At 43.3% G+C, this 20,199-nt stretch overlaps 1 protein-coding gene across 1 annotated transcript; it reads right to left on the bottom strand.

Annotated features, from left to right (window-relative positions):
- Window positions 1-16,932: 16,932 nt before the first annotated feature.
- Window positions 16,933-18,964, bottom strand: LOC149401363 (uncharacterized). Its single transcript, XM_089610685.1, has 2 exons — window positions 18,682-18,964; window positions 16,933-17,909 (listed from the first exon to the last, which is right to left on the bottom strand). The coding sequence occupies exons 1-2, from the start codon at window positions 18,962-18,964 to the stop codon at window positions 16,933-16,935; spliced, it is 1,260 nt and encodes a 419-aa protein (XP_089466811.1).
- Between the last annotated feature and the right edge of the window lie 1,235 nt (window positions 18,965-20,199).

Here is a 20,199-nt window from a genome sequence, read left to right as displayed (position 1 = left end):
TAACTCACATGCATGAGAAAAGGCTAATTGCTAGATATTTATTCTGACAGACTATCATAATTACTTTGATTGACATCCCAAGATATCAAAGTAAAGAATTGTATTTGATACAAGATAATATAGAATATACTTTGACGAACCGAGATATTTTTTTTAAGAATCTGGTTGAAATTTGACGAAATATTCGGGTATTTCTACCTCTCGGTTACTTTTGAGCATGCGCTAATGATATGTGTCGCTACATCCGTGCCTCGATAACCCAAGGGTTTCTTTAATTATAGTGATCTTCTTGGGATTCTCAACCGTTGATTTGACGCTTAGATAAAGCTGTGACCCTTCAATTCTTCTCATTAATAACAATTCATTCGCATCCCAGAGGTAAAAAAATCGCAACTTTCTCATCTTCTTCTTTCTTTTTCTTTGCGTTTTCTTGAATTTCTTCGCTTTTGCCATTTTCTGCTGTGAAAACCTTTGAGATTTTTCTTCCTTATGTTGTACTAGTGGGTATTGGGTTTTCTAGGTTTAGTCGATCCCCAGGTTCTTGCTTTTCCTTTTTTCCCTCTTTAGAACCAGTCCCTGTAAAAAGAAATGTCGACGTCCGACAAGAAAAGCGAGGATCCCAACAGCAAATTGTCGTTTCTGTCATCACTGACGAAGCGTGACCTCGCCGACATGGGGGAGCGATACAACTTCCCTGATGGATTGAGGGTGAAAGTAGGAGGCTAGTCCGCCGATCGAATTATCCCTGGGTATGTTTGTGCATACCACGTATTCTTCGAAGAGTGTGGACTGCGTTTCCCTGTCCCCCGACTGCTCATCAAGTTTTGCGACCGTCAGTTCACCCAGATATGTCCGAATTTTGTTTGCCAAGTGATGGCGTTATTGCTATTGTCTAAAGAGGCTGGAGTCTCTTTAGACATTAATGACCTCGACCGCCTGTTGGTCGCGAAGCGTAACTCGAAGCACCATCCGGTGTGCTTCTACTTAGCGAACCAACCTTGTCAAGGTATCGTTACCGACCTCCCAGGTAAGGACAAGAACTGGGGCTCGAAATACTTCTATTTCGAGGTCAGTGAAAAGACGGTCGAGGTGATGAAGAATTGTGTGTCCGTCCCGTGGAAGATGGACTGTGGTAATTAGGGGAGGGTTTTCTGGCGATGTGCGAACTGGCTAGTGTATGTTTTAGAGCGAACTAATTCTTTCTTCGTTTTGTTTTGCAGAGAAGATTATCGTTTTCCCATCGGACACGTTTGATCTTAAAGTCCAGAAGCTGCGCGCCTGTGAGGTTTCTTGGAGATCATTTTCCGAAGCTCGATTCGTGGCAGTCGGTCTTTGGCCCGTTGCTTCTTCAGGTCGGTCTGTTATTCCGAATTCGAATTCTCTCCTATTTTTTAGTTATTATTTATATATATAATTTTTTTTATTTCCCCTTAGACGACTCTTCAGACGACCTCTCCTCCTCGTCCGAGATGAACAACGAGGATGTAGATTGGCGGGCCAAGAAGAAGGCCCTTAGGGCGGCCAGTGAGGCCGGGGCCTCGTCCGGATCGGCCGAGAAGGCCAACACATCTGCTCCGGCGGCGCCGGTCCCTTCTTTCGGCTTCCAAGAACTCTCAGTCGTGGTTCCCCCGGCCACGCTACTCATTGAGGTCGATGGCGAGCCTAGGACCGCCAAGACCGTCGAGACCCCCTCTGCCGGGGTCATCAAAGCTTCGACCGTCGAGGTCGCGAAGGCTTTGGCTGCCGCGGTTAAGTCCACGTCGACTCTGTCCTCTCAGGAGGAAGGAGGTAGAAGGCGTTCAGCAGAGCGATCCGAAGAAAGGACGAGCTGATGACCGCGGGAAGGCTGTGAAGGGGTCCGGTCAACCGCAGGGGTCTCCGCCAAGCTCTTGCAAGTTGGCGTTCAATTGGAACCTCAACAAGCCGGTCTGTGATGACCAGGCGGCGGCGCCATGTCTTATGCGCCAGTTCAACTTTCCCGAGTATCGGCTTCCGATGGTCTCGAGGATGCACGGGGCGAGCTACTATCGTTCCGTCAGCGCGGCGGGTTCTCGGGTAAGTTTTGATTTCCACGTTTTGGCTTCCATATTATTTCCCAAGGCTAACTCTTATTTTCGCAGTTCATGGCCGAGTTGAACAAGGGCTTCCTCGGTTACGAGGTGATGTATGACCGCCTCTCCCTCGCGAACCAAGAGTTGCGAACTAAGCTGAAGGCTTCCGAGGATGAGCTCAAGAAATGTCAAGGTTCCCTCAGCCAAATGGACCACCTCATTGCCGAGGCGGAGACATATGCCCGTCGTGTGAAGGATCTTGAAGATCGCCTTCAAGACTCCGAGAGGACGCGGGTCGATCTGAAGAAGGAGCTCGACCTGGCCGAGGCCTCTCATCGCAACCTCGGATCCGAACTGGATCGGGCGAAGGCCGAGCTGGCAAATGAGAAGGCGGGATATCGTTCGTTGTACCAAGCTTATCGTTCCGCTAAGGATGATGGCATTCGTTCGGGCAGGAAGGCCGCCGGGGCGAAGTACACGGGGGTGTTAACGGCTTACCGCTAGTTCGTCACAGCCGGGAGGAAGATGACGACCATTATGCGTAACCTCGACCAGGCCAAGGCAGCGTCGTCGATCTTTCAGGAGGTCGTCAACAAAGAGATCACCAATGCCCCTGCCGAGCTGCGTGAAGCTAAGGACGAGCTGGTGAAGCTTCAATCCGAGCTCGACGGCGTGCCTTTGCCTTCTCTCGCTGGGGCCGAAGATCTCGAGTTCACTCCTTACGAGGATCGCTCGCCTCCCGACGTGCCGGCGCCTGGAACTTCTGAGGTCGCAAACCAGTTCGGCTCAATGCTCGACAGCTCGGACGTCGTGCTTGCGTCGATCGACGAAGCTGGGGAGAACTCGAAGGAAGCCGAGCCCGCCAAGGACAAGTCAGCCTGAATTTGCCTCGATTTTCTTCTTTTTTTTCTTTTTTTATTGTTTTCAAGCCAAGAGATCTTTTTTTTTGGCCCCTGCGTGGGCGTATTCGTTTTGGGCCCGATGTTTGGGCAAGTTTGTCGAACTCTTCCTGCTTCTTTACCTTTGCTGTCAATTTCCTTTTTATTTGATTCGAACATATTCCATGATTTTATTTCTTTTATAAAATGTCATGAATGTTTTTTTCATATTTTCCCATTGTTTTTATTCTAATAACGCCCTCGATAGATAATACGTAATTATCCTTTGCAGATACATTAAATTTCGTGTGTTTGAATGAACGCACTGGTTTACTACGGCGTTTACTGTTGTCAATGGGGCCCACAAGAAGAGTAGTAGTGTCTATTTATGTACATTTGATGTCATATAGTCTTACGAAGACTCTTGCTTGTAATTGCTTATTCATTAATAAAAAGTTGAAACGTTCATTCAATCTTTCTTTGTTTGAAGCTTTATGATAAAACCCTAGTCTTTTAGTCCATAAACAAACTTAACAACTTACGAAGAGACAAATGTAGATTTGCATGAACAAACTCTTCGTAGTTTGCTTAAAACGATATATTCGCAATCTTAGGGTCAAAGGACTATTGACCTCAGTATGATTGTTAGAAGAATCTATGATGTCTGGTTATGAGGCATTGAGAGTTAGGAACTCTATAGTTCTTCTAGGTATCTTCCGAAGGTACTGAATTGACCAGTGCACTTCTAGAGACAAGATAAGAACAAACCATTTAACCTCTTATGTCTCGAAGTCACTATGTATGAATTGCATCATGCTTACCTTAATCCTGAAATGAGACATGCCATTTCACACCTTAGTATTCTCATTTGAGAAAGTCAAAGTTCGGACTCACTATGTGATTCCGAACAAGGCCTATTGGTGAGGTACTAAGTTGTGAGTCTGTCATGAGTAACTTTGTGAAGTTCTCATAGATATGGAATTCATGTACAAGATTGCTGAAATGCAATGTATGTCACCTCATGCTTTGTTCCTTGGAGTGTGAATAAATGAACTGGCCAGTGTCCAAATTGAGTCCTGACTCTTTTGGATGAAACAATGTGACTTGTTAGCTCCTCGTCAATACATTGTTTCTAACTTATTCACAAGCGACAAAGGAGTTGAGGAAATAACAGCTAGAAGGGTAAAATGGTAATTTAGTAAATCCCGACTAGCTGATGACATTCATGAAGGGTAAACATAGATAATATTCAGTGGATCCGCTCATCATAATTAGGTCGAATTCTTGAGTAGAAAATAAATTCATTTGAACCGAGAGATTTTCAGTGTCAGCTCTTTAGTGGAGTCAGTTGGCATTAAGCTAAACTTGGAAAAGGTTTGTGAACTTTTGAGTCCAAGTGTTTAGCTAAAGCTTTGTTCATTTGGGTCCATGAGGTCACTGTCACGAATCACATCGATAGGAATAGTTAAACTGGAAGCTAAGTCAAAACAAGAACGAAAATAGTGAAAAGGGTAATTTTGTCTTTTGAGACATAAGGATGAAATGGATGTCAATAAATTTTGACAAGTTCATTTGATGACTTAATGTCACTCGGCCATAATATGATTAATTGGGCCTTGTGAATTAATTTCATTTCATAAGAATTTTATTGAAAATTCTTAATGGGCCTTTCACATGTTGTCATGAACAAATGAAGAAGCTTCTAGAAGCTCCTTCTAGATGTGAAATGGGCGCCCAAATACCCAAGGGAAAGAGAAATTATTTTGTGCATAAATGTATCAAGATACTTGCCAAAAGAAAAAGAGGAAACAAATTTCCTCTATGAGGAAAGCATAAGTTCGGCCAACACAAAGGAAAGAGAGAGACAAACTAAATGAGGAAACAAATCCAAGGCTTATTGAAGCACATGTTGGACGTGTAAAGCAAGGGAAAAAGGGGAAATAAGATTTCCTCATAAAGGCTTGGAAAATAAGAGGAAACTACTTCTTTCCAAGGCCAACCCTTCTCCTATAAATAGGACCCTCATTCCTCTCATTCTATTCATTCCACATACGTTAGAGATTGAGAGCTTCTCTCTCTAGACCTTGTGGTGGCCGAAAATCCTCTCTCTCTCTCTCTAGTTTATTTTCGATTATTTCTTGTCTTGGCACCTAGGTCCTCACTCGACCTAGTGTTTAGCTCTGCGACTTCGAGACTCGTTCTCAAGTCGTAGTGTTTAAAAGTGCCCACTCACTGATTCCTTCTTTTCGAGTGATTTAGTGATAGAAACTTTCGTGGTTGCTCGAGTTGCCGAGGAAAGAAAGAGAGACGTGCTGCGAGGGGAGACGAGCGTTGCAACTTTCCAAAAGCTTCTACAAGATTCAAGCTTCAAGAAAGGTTAGTAACTTTAATAGCTCATATTAGTTTTTATTTACATGTACATGCTCTTGTCTAGGTTAGTAAAAACTAGTTTTACTTAAAAAGAAAATTTTTAAAATTCCGCCGCTTAACGAAGCGTTAAACTTTTTCTTAAACCCTAGATCGATTCCAACAAATGGTATCAGAGCTATGGTCAAAGGAATGCATGTGCATGTTTTAAAATTATGAGCTTGAAAATCGTTTTCGAAAGTTTACTAATTTTGTGACAAGTTAGAATTGTAATCTTAGTTTTTTTTTTAATTTATTGCTCATGCCTTTAAATTAAAAACCATGTTGATTTTCTATGAGTTTGGGATGATGTTAAAACACATTAGAATCAGTTCTAAAAGTTTTTAATTTTTTATATTGAAAAACGTGTTTTAAAGGTTTGAGAATTTTCGAGTAAATTTTGTGACTAGTTTTATTTTCTTGCTAGTTTCGTTTATTTACTTGAATCGTTTTATGCATGTTGTTATTTCTTTTATTCTATGTTATTACCCTGCTAATAAAACACAAATAAAAGCTTTAAACAACTTCATAAAACGTTCCGTTACACTCGATTCTTTTTCGCACCTAAAAGGACAAAGCTTTAATTTATTTCTTTTTCTTCGAGCTGGAATGTAAACCCGCATTAAAAGCGGCATAACTCTCTGCTCAGAAATCGAAATTTAATGATTCTTGAATCAAATTAAATCTCTGTCTGTCCTCTGTCCAATGCCACCAGTTTCGGCTCAAAAGGACATCGGAGCCGCCAGTTATGGCGATTTTACTCCAAGGTGCGCGGCTGTCTGAAACTCCAGTTTTTTAGAAATCCGGATTTTCAAACCCCACTACCATGAGTTAAAGAACTCTAATGAGAAAACTTTCTTGAGCAAAAATGTTTTTCATATGATTATAAACATGATGTGTAAGATTAAAATGTTTTGATTTTTGAAAGTTTAATTGAAATTGAATTTTTACAAAACTAGTTTGAATTTTGAAAAACCGTTTTCACTTTCAAACTTGAAAATATTTTGTCATCCAAATCAAATAAGTTTTCAAAATGTTTTCAAAACTATATCTATATCACATATGTTCAAAATCTATATGCTCTTGAAATTTTGAGTGGGAGGTCTCTTTGTAGACAAAGCCGAAAAATAAAAAGATGTGTAATCTCAAACTTTCAAGTGTTCGAGTGAGTTGAAGTTCACACTTCCCTCACGCACTTTCCCGAAATAGAAAATAGGAAAAGATCGAGTATGTCCCTTGTGCCTTTATGCACTAATACTGCTCTGAACATGTCGATCTAGGATTCTCTTCTAGTTGTCCGCTCTGTCGCTCTCTAACTAGGAAATTTGTTTCCGAACTTATAAGAGTCGATGAACCAACTCCAAAAACTAAGTGGGAGGGTTATACTTGTTGTTTGTAACCCACGATCCCCAACACTAATGAAAAGTGCAAGTGTCGCCGGACTAAGAGTCACCCTCGTGGCCCTCTCTTAAATGAGAGTACTCAAGGGCGCTTTGCTCTGATCATTGCTCAATGAGCTACGTTCGAGAGTGAGACGATGATGACAAGACCTCCCCTCGGCGGATTGTTTTTCAAAGTCAATCTTTTGGACTAAGTGGTTGGTTACACACTTAGACTCAATCCCTAGTAATCCTCCCTCGAGGCCCTGCGAAAGGATGTGAGTGATCAAACCAATTTACAAGGTGGCTAGTCAAAATTGATGTATTGACATCTTGGCTATGCATTAATGATGAGTCATTTACTTATGAAAGGAGACTCGTTGTGGCCTTCCCTCGAAGGAGTAAAGTGTCATTTCGTTCATAACACCTTTGGATTTTACAAAAGTCTTAATGAAACTTAAATCCTAAACCAAAGACTAATCATAAACTTGTTTCAACTTATATAGGCAATATGTCTCTCAACCCTCTCTCTATCTTTCTTTCCTCGAACCAACTCGAAAACGAAAACTACATAGATTCGAAACATAACCTCGACATAATACCTACCGTTAACAAGCACAAATGGGCACTCACCACCCCGTGTCCTCCTCTGACGAATGATGATTCAACTCAAGAGGACAATGACGCCTTAGCGGCCTGGCTTCGATCCGATGAGATTGTGAGGTGCTATATCTTAGCATCTATGAACAATATGCTGAACAAGCAACATCGTGACATCGAGACTGCCGCTGACATGCTCTACAATCTCCTTGAGAATTTTGGAGGGCAAAGGCGTCAAGCAAGGCAAAAAGCAGTCCGACAGTTTATGAACTGTCATATGAAGGCTAGGACTCCTGTTAGAGACTTTATGATACTGATCATTAGTTTTCTAAATAAAATGGAAATCCTAGGATCTGAGACTGATGGGAAGAATCTCATAGATATGATCTTAGAAACTCTCCCCGCGTCTCTTGATACCTCCAAGATAAACTACTCCATAAACAAGCTAGAGTACACTGCTACCAAGCTTATGGAGGAACTTCACACTGCTGTAGGTTTCACTAAGAGAAAGAGGAATCAAGGAGAGGCACATGCTACTGAGCAAAAAGCCTCCGCCTCTGAAACTGTGAAGAGACCTTACAAGGCCGATAAAAAGAACTGTCCCGCCTATCTCAAAGCAAAGGAACATAGTATTGTACTAGTTACCGAAGCATGCTTAGTAGCTGATAATGTATCAACGTGGATTCTTGACTCCGCTGCTACTAACCATATTTGCTGTTCCTTGAATGGTTTCAAGAAAACCAAAAGCTTAGAGGAAGGCGAGTTCTGTTTCAAATGGGGTGATGGGAGCCTGGTGTCTGCAAAGGCTGTGGGATCCGTGACGCTGTCTTTTGAAGACCGCACTTTAAACTTGAATAATGTTTATTTTGTTCCTACCTTTGGGAAGAACTTAATATCCGTTGCTCGTCTTCGTGAGCAAGATTATTGTTTAAAGTTCATTAAGAATGGAATTCGTATTTCGTTTCCTGATAATTCTTTTGTCACTGACGCATGTATGAAGAATGCTCTTTTCTACATCTATCCCACTCAACCTTCTCTTTTAGACACCGAAATAGATAATGATCTTATTAGGGAGCCAAAGAGGATCAAACTTTCTGAATCCTCCGATCTAACAAAATCAACACACCTATGGCACTTAAGACTTGGTCATATCAGTCTAGAAAGGATTAAGAGACTTGTGAGGGATGGTCCACTCCAAGCCTCTGCAATAGGTTCACTACCTACTTGTGAATCCTGCATAGAAGGAAAAATGACTAAGCGACCTTTCTCTGATAAAGGTCGAAGAGCCACTGAGTTGCTGGAACTAATACATTCTGATGTATGTGGTCCGCTCAGCCAACAGGCACGTGGAGGATACGAATACTTCGTTACCTTCACTGATGATTACTCACGATATGGGTTTGTCTATTTGCTCAAACACAAATCCGAGACCTTTAACGTATTTAAGGTCTTTAGGGCTTTAGTGGAAAAGCAAACTGGCAAAGTGATCAAAACCCTTCGATCTGATCGAGGTGGTTAGTATATGTCTGGAGAGTTCGACGACTTTCTTAAAGAAGAAGGTATTGCTTCTCAGCTTACCGCACCTGGCACACCTCAACAAAACGGAGTGTCAGAGAGAAGAAACCGAACTCTTATGGAGATGGTTAGATCGATGATGAGTTACTCATCACTCCCGCTTTCCTTTTGGGGATATGCCCTCGAAACAGCCGCTTACATTCTGAACCAAGTTCCGTCTAAAACGGTTCCTGGTACTCCTTATGAAAGATGGACTGGCCGTAAAGTAAGTTTGGGCCACATCCGAATTTGGGGTTGCCCTGCACATGTGCTAAGGCAAAAGACTAGCAAGTTGGCTAGTAGGTCAGAATTGTGCCTGTTTGTAGGATATCCAAAGGAAACCAAAGGTTTCATTTTCTATAGTCCCGAGGACGATAAGACTTTCGTTAGCACGAATGCTCGTTTCCTTGAGGAGGACTTTATGAATGATGCGAAACCTAGAAGCAAAATTGTGCTTAAAGAAAAGTTGGGTGAGGAAGCTTCTACCTCATCTGTAAGAACTGTTCTTACCCCAACTGAAACACAACCTAACTCATCAGAATCTCGTCAAGTAGTACTTCGACGTAGTGGGAGGGCTACTCAAAAGCCTGATAGGTACATGTCTTATGGAGACTCTCTTGTAGCCGTCTCCGACATGGATGACCCTGTTTCCTATAGCCAAGCGATGGCTTGTTCTGAATCAAACCTTTGGCTTGACGCCATGAAAGTTGAAATGCACTCGATGTATGTCAACAAAGTCTGGAAACTTGTAGACCTTCCTGAAGGGATTAAACCCGTAGGGTGTAAGTGGATATACAAGAAGAAAAGGGGTCCTGATGGGAACGTCGAGACGTTCAAAGCACGACTTGTGGCGAAGGGTTATACCCAACAAGAAGGGATTGACTATGAAGAAACCTTATCGCCAGTCGCGATGCTTAAATCCATCCGCATACTCCTATCCATAGCTGCAGCTCTCGACTATGAGATCTGGCAAATGGATGTCAAGACAGCCTTTCTGAATGGCAATCTTGACGAGCGCATTTACATGGCTCAACCAGACGGTTTCGTGGATAAAGGTCAAGAGGCCAAGGTTTGTGAGTTGCTTAAATCCATTTATGGACTAAAGCAAGCATCTAGGTCATGGAATATTAGATTCGATGAAACTGTAAAAGGCTTTGGCTTTGAACAGTCGATAGATGAGCCTTGTGTTTACAAGTTAATACACGAAGGTAAAGTTGTGTTTCTGGTACTATATGTCGATGATATACTACTCATTGGTAATGACGTGGGTAAGTTATCTGAGGTTAAGGTCTGGCTGGCAAAGCAATTCGATATGAAGGATCTAGGAGAAGCCGAGTATATTCTGGGGATCCAAATCTTTCGTGATAGGAAAAACCGGACCCTATCGCTCTCTCAAGCATCTTATATTGATAAGATAATGGATCGCTTCTCGATGCAAGACTGCAAGAGGGGTCAAACACCCTTTAGGCATGGAGTTTCACTCTCTAAGGACCAGTCTCCCAAGACTGCACAAGAGATTGAAGACATGAGGAAGATTCCTTACGCCTCTGCTGTAGGAAGCCTCATGTATGCCATGCTTTGCACTAGACCTGACATCTGTTTCGCCGTTGGCGTAGTTAGTCGTTTCCAATCCAACCCTGGACCCGAGCACTGGATTGCTGTTAAGCATGTTCTTAAGTATCTTTGAAGAACTAGGAACTTGATGCTTACATACTCAGGTACTGACCTGACTATGACAGGATATACCGACTCCGATTTTCAAGCGGATAAGGATTCCATGAAATCCACTTCGGGATCTGTGTTCATCCTTAATGGTGGAGCTGTTGTGTGGAGAAGTATTAAGCAATCTTGCATTGCTGACTCCACAATGGAAGAAGAATATGTGGCTGATTGTGAAGCATCCAAAGAGGCTGTATGGCTTAGAAAGTTCCTTAAGTATTTGGAAGTTGTTCCAAACGTCGACGAGCCCATGACCCTTTATTGTGATAATAGTGGGGCTGTCGCTAACTCAAAGGAACCTAGAGGCCATAAGCGCTCTAAACATATTGAGAGGAAATACCATTTGATTCGAGAGATCGCGCAACGCGGAGACGTGGAGGTGAAGTAGATCTCTGGAAGATCCATTCACCAAGGCCCTAGCGAACAAGGTCTTCGACCAACATCGTGGGGATTAGGCATGTAGGACTACTAACATCTTCTTTGAGTCAAGTGGGAGTTTGTTGTCAATGGTGCCCACAAGAAGAGTAGTAGTGTCTATTTATGTACATTTGATGTCATATAGTCTTACGAAGACTCTTGCTTGTAATTGCTTATTCATTAATAAAAAGTTGAAACGTTCATTCAATCTTTCTTTGTTTGAAGCTTTATGATAAAACCCTAGTCTTTTAGTCCATAAACAAACTTAACAACTTACGAAGAGACAAATGTAGATTTGCATGAACAAACTCTTCGTAGTTTGCTTAAAACGATATATTCGCAATCTTAGGGTCAAAGGACTATTGACCTCAGTATGATTGTTAGAAGAATCTATGATGTCTGGTTATGAGGCATTGAGAGTTAGGAACTCTATAGTTCTTCTAGGTATCTTCCGAAGGTACTGAATTGACCAGTGCACTTCTAGAGACAAGATAAGAACAAACCATTTAACCTCTTATGTCTCGAAGTCACTATGTATGAATTGCATCATGCTTACCTTAATCCTGAAATGAGACATGCCATTTCACACCTTAGTATTCTCATTTGAGAAAGTCAAAGTTCGGACTCACTATGTGATTCCGAACAAGGCCTATTGGTGAGGTACTAAGTTGTGAGTCTGTCATGAGTAACTTTGTGAAGTTCTCATAGATATGGAATTCATGTACAAGATTGCTGAAATGCAATGTATGTCACCTCATGCTTTGTTCCTTGGAGTGTGAATAAATGAACTGGCCAGTGTCCAAATTGAGTCCTGACTCTTTTGGATGAAACAATGTGACTTGTTAGCTCCTCGTCAATACATTGTTTCTAACTTATTCACAAGCGACAAAGGAGTTGAGGAAATAACAGCTAGAAGGGTAAAATGGTAATTTAGTAAATCCCGACTAGCTGATGACATTCATGAAGGGTAAACATAGATAATATTCAGTGGATCCGCTCATCATAATTAGGTCGAATTCTTGAGTAGAAAATAAATTCATTTGAACCGAGAGATTTTCAGTGTCAGCTCTTTAGTGGAGTCAGTTGGCATTAAGCTAAACTTGGAAAAGGTTTGTGAACTTTTGAGTCCAAGTGTTTAGCTAAAGCTTTGTTCATTTGGGTCCATGAGGTCACTGTCACGAATCACATCGATAGGAATAGTTAAACTGGAAGCTAAGTCAAAACAAGAACGAAAATAGTGAAAAGGGTAATTTTGTCTTTTGAGACATAAGGATGAAATGGATGTCAATAAATTTTGACAAGTTCATTTGATGACTTAATGTCACTCGGCCATAATATGATTAATTGGGCCTTGTGAATTAATTTCATTTCATAAGAATTTTATTGAAAATTCTTAATGGGCCTTTCACATGTTGTCATGAACAAATGAAGAAGCTTCTAGAAGCTCCTTCTAGATGTGAAATGGGCGCCCAAATACCCAAGGGAAAGAGAAATTATTTTGTGCATAAATGTATCAAGATACTTGCCAAAAGAAAAAGAGGAAACAAATTTCCTCTATGAGGAAAGCATAAGTTCGGCCAACACAAAGGAAAGAGAGAGACAAACTAAATGAGGAAACAAATCCAAGGCTTATTGAAGCACATGTTGGACGTGTAAAGCAAGGGAAAAAGGGGAAATAAGATTTCCTCATAAAGGCTTGGAAAATAAGAGGAAACTACTTCTTTCCAAGGCCAACCCTTCTCCTATAAATAGGACCCTCATTCCTCTCATTCTATTCATTCCACATAAGTTAGAGATTGAGAGCTTCTCTCTCTAGACCTTGTGGTGGCCGAAAATCCTCTCTCTCTCTCTCTAGTTTATTTTCGATTATTTCTTGTCTTGGCACCTAGGTCCTCACTCGACCTAGTGTTTAGCTCTGCGACTTCGAGACTCGTTCTCAAGTCGTAGTGTTTAAAAGTGCCCACTCACTGATTCCTTCTTTTCGAGTGATTTAGTGATAGAAACTTTCGTGGTTGCTCGAGTTGCCGAGGAAAGAAAGAGAGACGTGCTGCGAGGGGAGACGAGCGTTGCAACTTTCCAAAAGCTTCTACAAGGTTCAAGCTTCAAGAAAGGTTAGTAACTTTAATAGCTCATATTAGTTTTTATTTACATGTACATGCTCTTGTCTAGGTTAGTAAAAACTAGTTTTACTTAAAAAGAAAATTTTTAAAATTCCGCCGTTTAACGAAGCGTTAAACTTTTTCTTAAACCCTAGATCGATTCCAACATTTACAACTTATTTGTATGATGTGTGTCGGCCATCGTCAGTCGAACCCCTAGTCGTCTCGGAATTATGTATATGGAATGCCACCAGGTTATACCTTATACATGATATGTTTTCCGAACCGAAACTGTAAGTCTTTCTTTGCTCTTGAGTCAGGTTTATAGTGGTTTATCGTACACTACACATGAACAAAGCCTTAGGCATGTTCACTTGCGGGTGTAGGTCGAATCCACCGTTCTTGGCAAATTGATCTGAATCGAACTTGTTTGTTCCAAGTTTCTCTCGTTTATGTGAGGTGGGGGCTGAACCTTGTCACAAGGCTGCCTACGTACCCATGTTTGGGATCAAGCCGTTGCGTAGTTCGATTGTTATGATATTACTCTTAACAGTAATATTTCTTTAGGTTCATGATATTCCAATATCTAAGTACTGGGATACCATCGAGCGTTTCAAGCTTGTAGACGCCTGTTCGTGGGATTTTCGAGACTCGGTATGGTCCTTCCCTGTTTGCTCCCAATTTTTCGGCGTTTTCTTCGGCCCTGTTCTGATACACTTTTCTCAACACGAGATCTCCAGTGTTAAATTCCCAAAAGTTGACTCCTTTGTTGTAGTATCGAGCGATTGATCGTTGGTATAAATTCATGCGTATCAATGCTTGGTTTCTCCTCTCGTCTGTCAAGTCGAGGGAGTCGCGCAACATTTTGTCGTTAGTTTCCTCATGATCATTTGCGTATATGGTGCGAATTGTTCAAATCTCCTGTTCGATGGGCAGTATTGCTTCAGTCCCGTAGACCAGAGAATATGAGGTTTCCCCGGTAGGCCTTCGTGGACTCGAGCGGTAGGCCCACAACACTCCCGAAAGTTCGTCGGCCCATCGCCCTTTTTTGGCTAAAAGTTTCTTTTTCAGGTTACTAACAATTGTTTTGTTGGTAGCCTCTGCGTGTCCGTTCCCTTGTGGGTATCGGGGTGTCGAGATTCGTAAAGTGATTCCTTCTGCTGCACAGAAGCGTCGAAACTCCTTTGATATGAATTGTGCGCCGTTGTCAGTGATTATCTCTTGTGGCGCTCCATGTCGACAGATTATATTTTTCCAAATAAATTTTTTTACGTCCACATCCCTTATTGAGACGAATGCTTCGGCTTCCACCCACTTGGAAAAATAATCTGTGTGATAAGGATGAATTTCAGTCCTCCTAGTGTTTTGGCTAGGGGGCCGACGATATCCATGGACCACTTCAGAAAAGGGTATGGAGCGGATATGGAGGATAGCTCCTTGGCTGGTTGCTTGATATTCGGGGCGTGTTTTTGGCACTGGTCACATTTTCGTGAGTGTTGCTCACAGTCGGTGACCATGGTTGGCCAAAAGTACCCTTGATTTTTTATTTTAACAGATAGGGCACATCCGGCCGCGTGGTTCCCATATTCTCCTTCGTGTATTATGGAAAGGATGCGTTTGGACTCTTCTTTTCCTATGCATCGTAAGTATATTCCGGAGAAACTTCTTTTAAAAAGCACTTCGTCTATTATGGAGAATCTTGCGCTTTGGCTAATTAGCTTTCGGCGCAATTGTTTATCTGTCCGGGTGTGGCCTTCGGAGATATATCTGATTATATCCCTTCTCCAGTCCCCCTCTTCTATTATTACCATTATGCGTGTGCTTTTGGCAGTGATAGAAGATTGTTTTATTGCTTCGACCGGTATGATTCGGCTTATTGTAGGATCTGACGTTGAAGCTAAGGCGGCGAGGGCGTCAGCTGTGGTATTTTCTCCTCTAGGGATGCGGGTTAATTCGAATTTTTCAAATTGATTTGTCATTTCTTTTACTGATTGTGCGTATGCCTCCATACGCTCGTCTCTTGTTTTGAATTCTCCTCTGATTTGATTCGCAACGAGCTGCGAGTCGCAAAAAGCCGATATGAATTTTGCTCCAACAGCCTTTGCTAGGCGTAATCCTGCGATTAGTGCCTCGTGCTTGGCTTCGGTTTTGAGGCGGTGAAATCCAGGCGGAAGGATTGTTCAATCACTTCTCCATGTGGCGATACAGAATGTATCCCAATCCGAGCCCCTTGTTTTGTGGAGGAACCAATGACTTTGAGGGTCCAATTTCCAGCGTTTGTCGTGGTTTCGCTTTCATTTGAGGGGAGCTCCATAAGGAAATCGGCTAGAACTTGTGACTTTGCGCATGTTCTAATGCGATATTCGATATCATACTCACTTAACTCAATGGCGCATTTGGTTAATCTCCCTGATTGATTGGGGCTGTGGAGAAATGAACGTAAAGGTTGAGTGGTCATCACTACTATCGAGTGGGATTGGAAGTATGGTCGTAGCTTTCGGGCCGCTGTGACGATGGCCAGAGCTAATTTTTCCATTGCCGAATATCTCGTCTCTGCGTCAATGAGTGACCTACTTATGTAAAATACTGGTTTTTGGTCTCCTTGTTCTTCTCTGACGAGTACTCCGCTGACCGCGGTGTGTGATACGGTGACATACAAGTAGACTGGTTCTCCCACTTCTGGCTTGGCTAAGATCGGAGGTTCGGCTAGACATTGTTTCAGTTGCTCGAATGCTTCTTCGCACTTTTCTGTCCATTCGAACTTCTTGTTTCCTCTCAGGAGCTTATAAAAGGGTAGACATTTACCGGTCGATCGAGAAATGAATCGGCTAAGGGCTGCCACGCGTCCTGTTAGTCTCTGGATTTCTCTTTTATTTATGGGGGAAGGTAAATTTCGGAGTGCTTGTAGTTGGTCCAGGTTGGCTTCAATCCCCCTCTGAGTTACCATGTATCCGAGGAATTTCCCAGAAGATACCTCGAAGGTACATTTAGATGGGTTTAGCTTCATTTGGTAACTGTTCATGACCTTGAAACATTCTCCTAAATGTGAGACGTGGTCTGTTTCTTGTAATGATTTTACTAACATGTTGTCGATGTAAACTTCCATCGTTGTTCCTATTTTGTCGGCGAACACTAATCGTTGATATGTGGCTCCTGCATTTTTGAGCCCGAAGGGCATCACCATATAGCAATAGATACCCTTTTCGGTTGTGAAAGCGGTCTTTTCCTGATCATTGGGATGCATCAGGATTTGATTGTATCCTGAGAACGCATCCATGAATGACAAGATTTTAAAGCCGGCGGTGGCTTCCACCAAGCGTTCTATGTGTGGTAGTGGAAAGCTGTCTTTAGGACAAGCTTTATTACGATCGGTATAGTCGACACATACGCGCCATTTACCGTTCTTTTTCTTGACGACGACGGTATTGGCGAGCCAATCGGGGTATTTTACTTCGCGTATTAAACCGGATTTTAAGAGGTGCTCTACTTCTTCATTCATCACCTTAGCCCTCTCTGGGCCGAGTTTCCTACGCTTTTGTTTTACGGGCTTATAACTCGGGTCGACGTTGAGTTGGTGTGCGGCGATTTTGAGGTCTATACCTGGCATGTCCTCTGTCGTCCATGCAAACGTCTTCTTGTTCTTCTTCAGGAATGTTATCAGTTCTCGGCGTATATTTCCTTTCAACTTGGCCCCGATGCCTACGCATCTCTCGGGGTCAGTTCCGTCGATCTGAATCTGTGTTATTGACTCCGTATTAGGCTCGTCTTTCTCCTCTGAATTTTCCATCGGAGGCGGATGGATGATCTCATTTCCGATGGCCATTAATTGTTATTGGCCTTCATTGGTTTCTTCGCTAGATGGACCTTCCGAATTGTTTTCTTTTGGCTGATGCTTTTCGATGATTTTTTTATGATTATTCATATAGCAAATTCGGGATGCCTCCTGGCCCCCTCTGATTTCTTGTATCCCGTTGGGAGTCGGAAATCGTACGCAAATGTGGTAGGTTGATGGTACCGCCCTCATCCCATGTATCCAAGGTCTTCCGAGGATAGCGTTGAACGGTGATGGGCAGTCGAGAACGGTAAATTCGACCATCCGGTTTACGTCTCTGGCCCGTACAGGGAGTTCAATAATTCCTAGGGAGGGTGTTACTTCCCCATTGAATCCAGATAGCTGGTTGGGTTTGTGCTCAATTTCAGCCTCCTCGATGTTCATTCTATCCGAAGTGGTTTTGAATATTACATCTACAGAGCTTCCTCCATCAACCAAGATTCTGGCTACTACGCAGTTACCCACTTCGAGTTCAATGATCAAAGCATCGTCGTGGGGCCCATGTAGCCTTTTCGTATCGTCTTCATTGAATGATATCGTGGTATCTTCTACCTTTAGGCACCCGGGTGATCTCAGTGTACCTTTAAGTTGACGTTGGTGTACCTTAATTGAGTTTATGCTATCCCTGCAAAACTTTGAACCTCCCATGATATAGTCGATCCGGAGTTTTGCTTGGGGAACGTCATTATCTTCCTCCTTTGCCCTTCCCCTTTTTGGGGAGGGATTTCTTCGGGTTCTGTTATTATTAAATTCCTTCTTCTGGGGCGGTGGTCCCAGAAGAAGTACCTTTAGTTCTTCGACATTCTTTAGTTCTCCATTTTTGTACTTCTCAATAAGTACCTTCCGGGCCACGACGCAATCCAGAGTGTCGTGTCCGTAATTCTTGTGGAAGTCGCAGTACTTTTTCTTGTCACGCGGCCATTTTGGGGTGCCTCCTTCGGAAACTCCCTCGTCGTTTACGTTAAAGGCGTGTTCTGTAATGTTTGAAGGCTTCCTCCATTCATTGTTTCGTTAAGGTCTCATTCCTGGTGTCCTGGCCATGGCCGGAACAGGTGTCATAGAAGGGACCTTCCTTCACTACTACAAATGTTGGATTACACAACGGAAATTCCACAACGGAACACAGTACCGTTGTGGAATCTATATGCTTCCACAACGGTACAGTCGTACCGTTGTGGAATGTCCAAGATTCAACAACGGGACACCGTACCGTTGTGGAATATCCAGGATTCCACAACGGTACCACAGTACCGTTGTGGAATCTATATGCTTCCACAACGGTACAGTCGTACCGTTGTGGAATGTCCAAGATTCAACAACGGGACACCGTACCGTTGTGGAATCTTGTTCGCCGCGGCCATGTATGTCATTGGCCGCGGCGAACTATTCCACAACGGTACGTCTGTACCGTTGTGGAAGATCACGCCGCGGCGAGTACGTAACGTTGCCGCGGCGCGTTTCGGAAATCAACATAATTCTTGTTCGCCGCGGCCATGTATGTCATTGGCCGCGGCGAACTATTGCACAACGGTACGGGGTACCGTTGTGGAAGATCACGCCGCGGCGAAGTCAATACGTGGCCGCGGCGAGTTTTAAAAAAAATTGATTCATTTTTCACAACGGGACCGTCCCGTTGTGGAAACGTGTTGTACCGTTGTGGAATCATTACACAGCGGAGGATTCCACAACGGTACAGAACCGTTGTGGAATCATTCCACAACGGTACTGTACCGTTGTGGAATCCACTGTTTGTAGTAGTGCTTGGATTATGCTTCTTGGACATGAGGGCCCTTTCTTCTTCAGCTTTTGCGTAGTTTGAGGCGCGATGAATCGCGTCCTCGATGGTGGGTGGTATATTCACGCTCATTTCCTCTCGGAATCTGGACTCGTGCCACAGTCCATTTTTGAGAGCGTTCAAAGCCGACTCTCCTTCCACGGAAGGGATTTTTAACATTAAAGTCTTAAACCTCGTCATGAAGCTTTTCAGGGTTTCGTCTCGGGCTTGTTGGGTGTTCCATAGGTCTACCATGGTCGCCTAATCTTCTACTAACATCGAGTAGTGTTTAATGAACGCGGCCGACAGCTGTTGAAAAGAACTTATTGACCCTTCTTCGAGACGTGAAAACCAATCCAAGGCGCTTCCTGACCGGTTCTCAGTGAATAACTGGCAATATCCTGCTTCTCGTTCGTTATCTTGCAGATATATATGTCCGATCGTGATGCGAAAGGCCGTTACATACGTTTTTGGGTTGGAAGTACCAGAGTACTTGGGCAGCCTGATCTTTCCGGTGTCCCCAACTCTGACTTGGGTAATACATGGAGCAAAAAGGGTTCGCCCAGTATCTGCCACCAGCCGATCGATCTCAGGGGCCGAGCTCGTGGCGTAGTGCATTCGGGAGTCTACAACCCGAAACTTCTTCTCCACCATTTGACGAAAGGCGTTGAACGCGGTGTGATCATCCCTCGGGATTTCTACGACGAACTGTTCTCACCCAGTTCGGATTTCTCCTCTCTGAGGGTTTCCTTCTTCCGGACGAACTACCGGCTCGAAATAGTTCAGTTCCTCAGGAACTCCTTCCTCGCGGGGGAGGTTGATGACTTGAGGAACATACCCAGTAGGAGGGCCTCCCGGAGGTGGGGACGGTAGGTCGCCTTGAGTCGGTCGTGCTCGTTAAACACTGGCCTCGGCTTGTCCATCGAACTGGCCAATTCCGGCCGTATTGCTAGGACCGGCCGTGTCGGGAGACATGAGGATCCCGGAAAAGCTTAGTCGCCTCCCGGGTGGGGCGAACCTTCGTCTGTTTGCGGTAGGCGGACCTGTTGAACTCAGCAGAATAGCTCGCTCGGCGTCGACCAGCTCTTGAAGTGAAGATTGCGCAGCTGTCAGGCTATCGAGCTGGGATCGTGTTGATCTCTGGAATTCGGCGGTGGTTTCAACGAGTTTCAATAGGAGAGCCCGTGTCTCCGGATCGGCTCAAGAAACTGGGATTTCGTGGTCGCTGTTAGAAGACATTCTTTCAGATCCGATCTGTGTTCTTCGACGTTAGGTTTCTGATAAGATTCCAACAGACGGCGCCAAATTGTTGAGCCGATTTCTCGTCGCAACAATCTATACCAGATTTATTTGAATTATCTCGTATATTTATTTATATGGATTAAGGGTCTCAGAATCCGATTATGAAGATTAAATCGAAATCCGAAAGAAATTAATATATAATACGAATTTCAATATAGAAAGAGCGAAAGAGAATTCCTTTTATTGAT

The sequence above is a fragment of the Urtica dioica genome, chromosome 4, assembly GCF_054948205.1.
Source record: "Urtica dioica subsp. dioica isolate 48M chromosome 4, U.dioica_male_clone48M_v1_H2, whole genome shotgun sequence".
Taxonomy (NCBI): Eukaryota; Viridiplantae; Streptophyta; class Magnoliopsida; order Rosales; family Urticaceae; genus Urtica; species Urtica dioica.
The sequence above is the reverse complement of the archived record's forward strand: the minus strand, read 5'-3'. Positions and strand labels throughout refer to the sequence as shown.

What these genes read in the sequence shown, in the direction of transcription:
- LOC149401363 (XM_089610685.1), bottom strand. Translation starts at nt 18,964, where the DNA reads ATGGTAGACCTATGGAACACCCAACAAGCCCGAGACGAAACCCTGAAA. An exon ending in TCCAAGCACTACTACAAACA is followed by an intron (nt 17,910 to 18,681) that starts GTGGATTCCACA and finishes CAAACATTACAG; the next exon opens with AACACGCCTTTAACGTAAAC.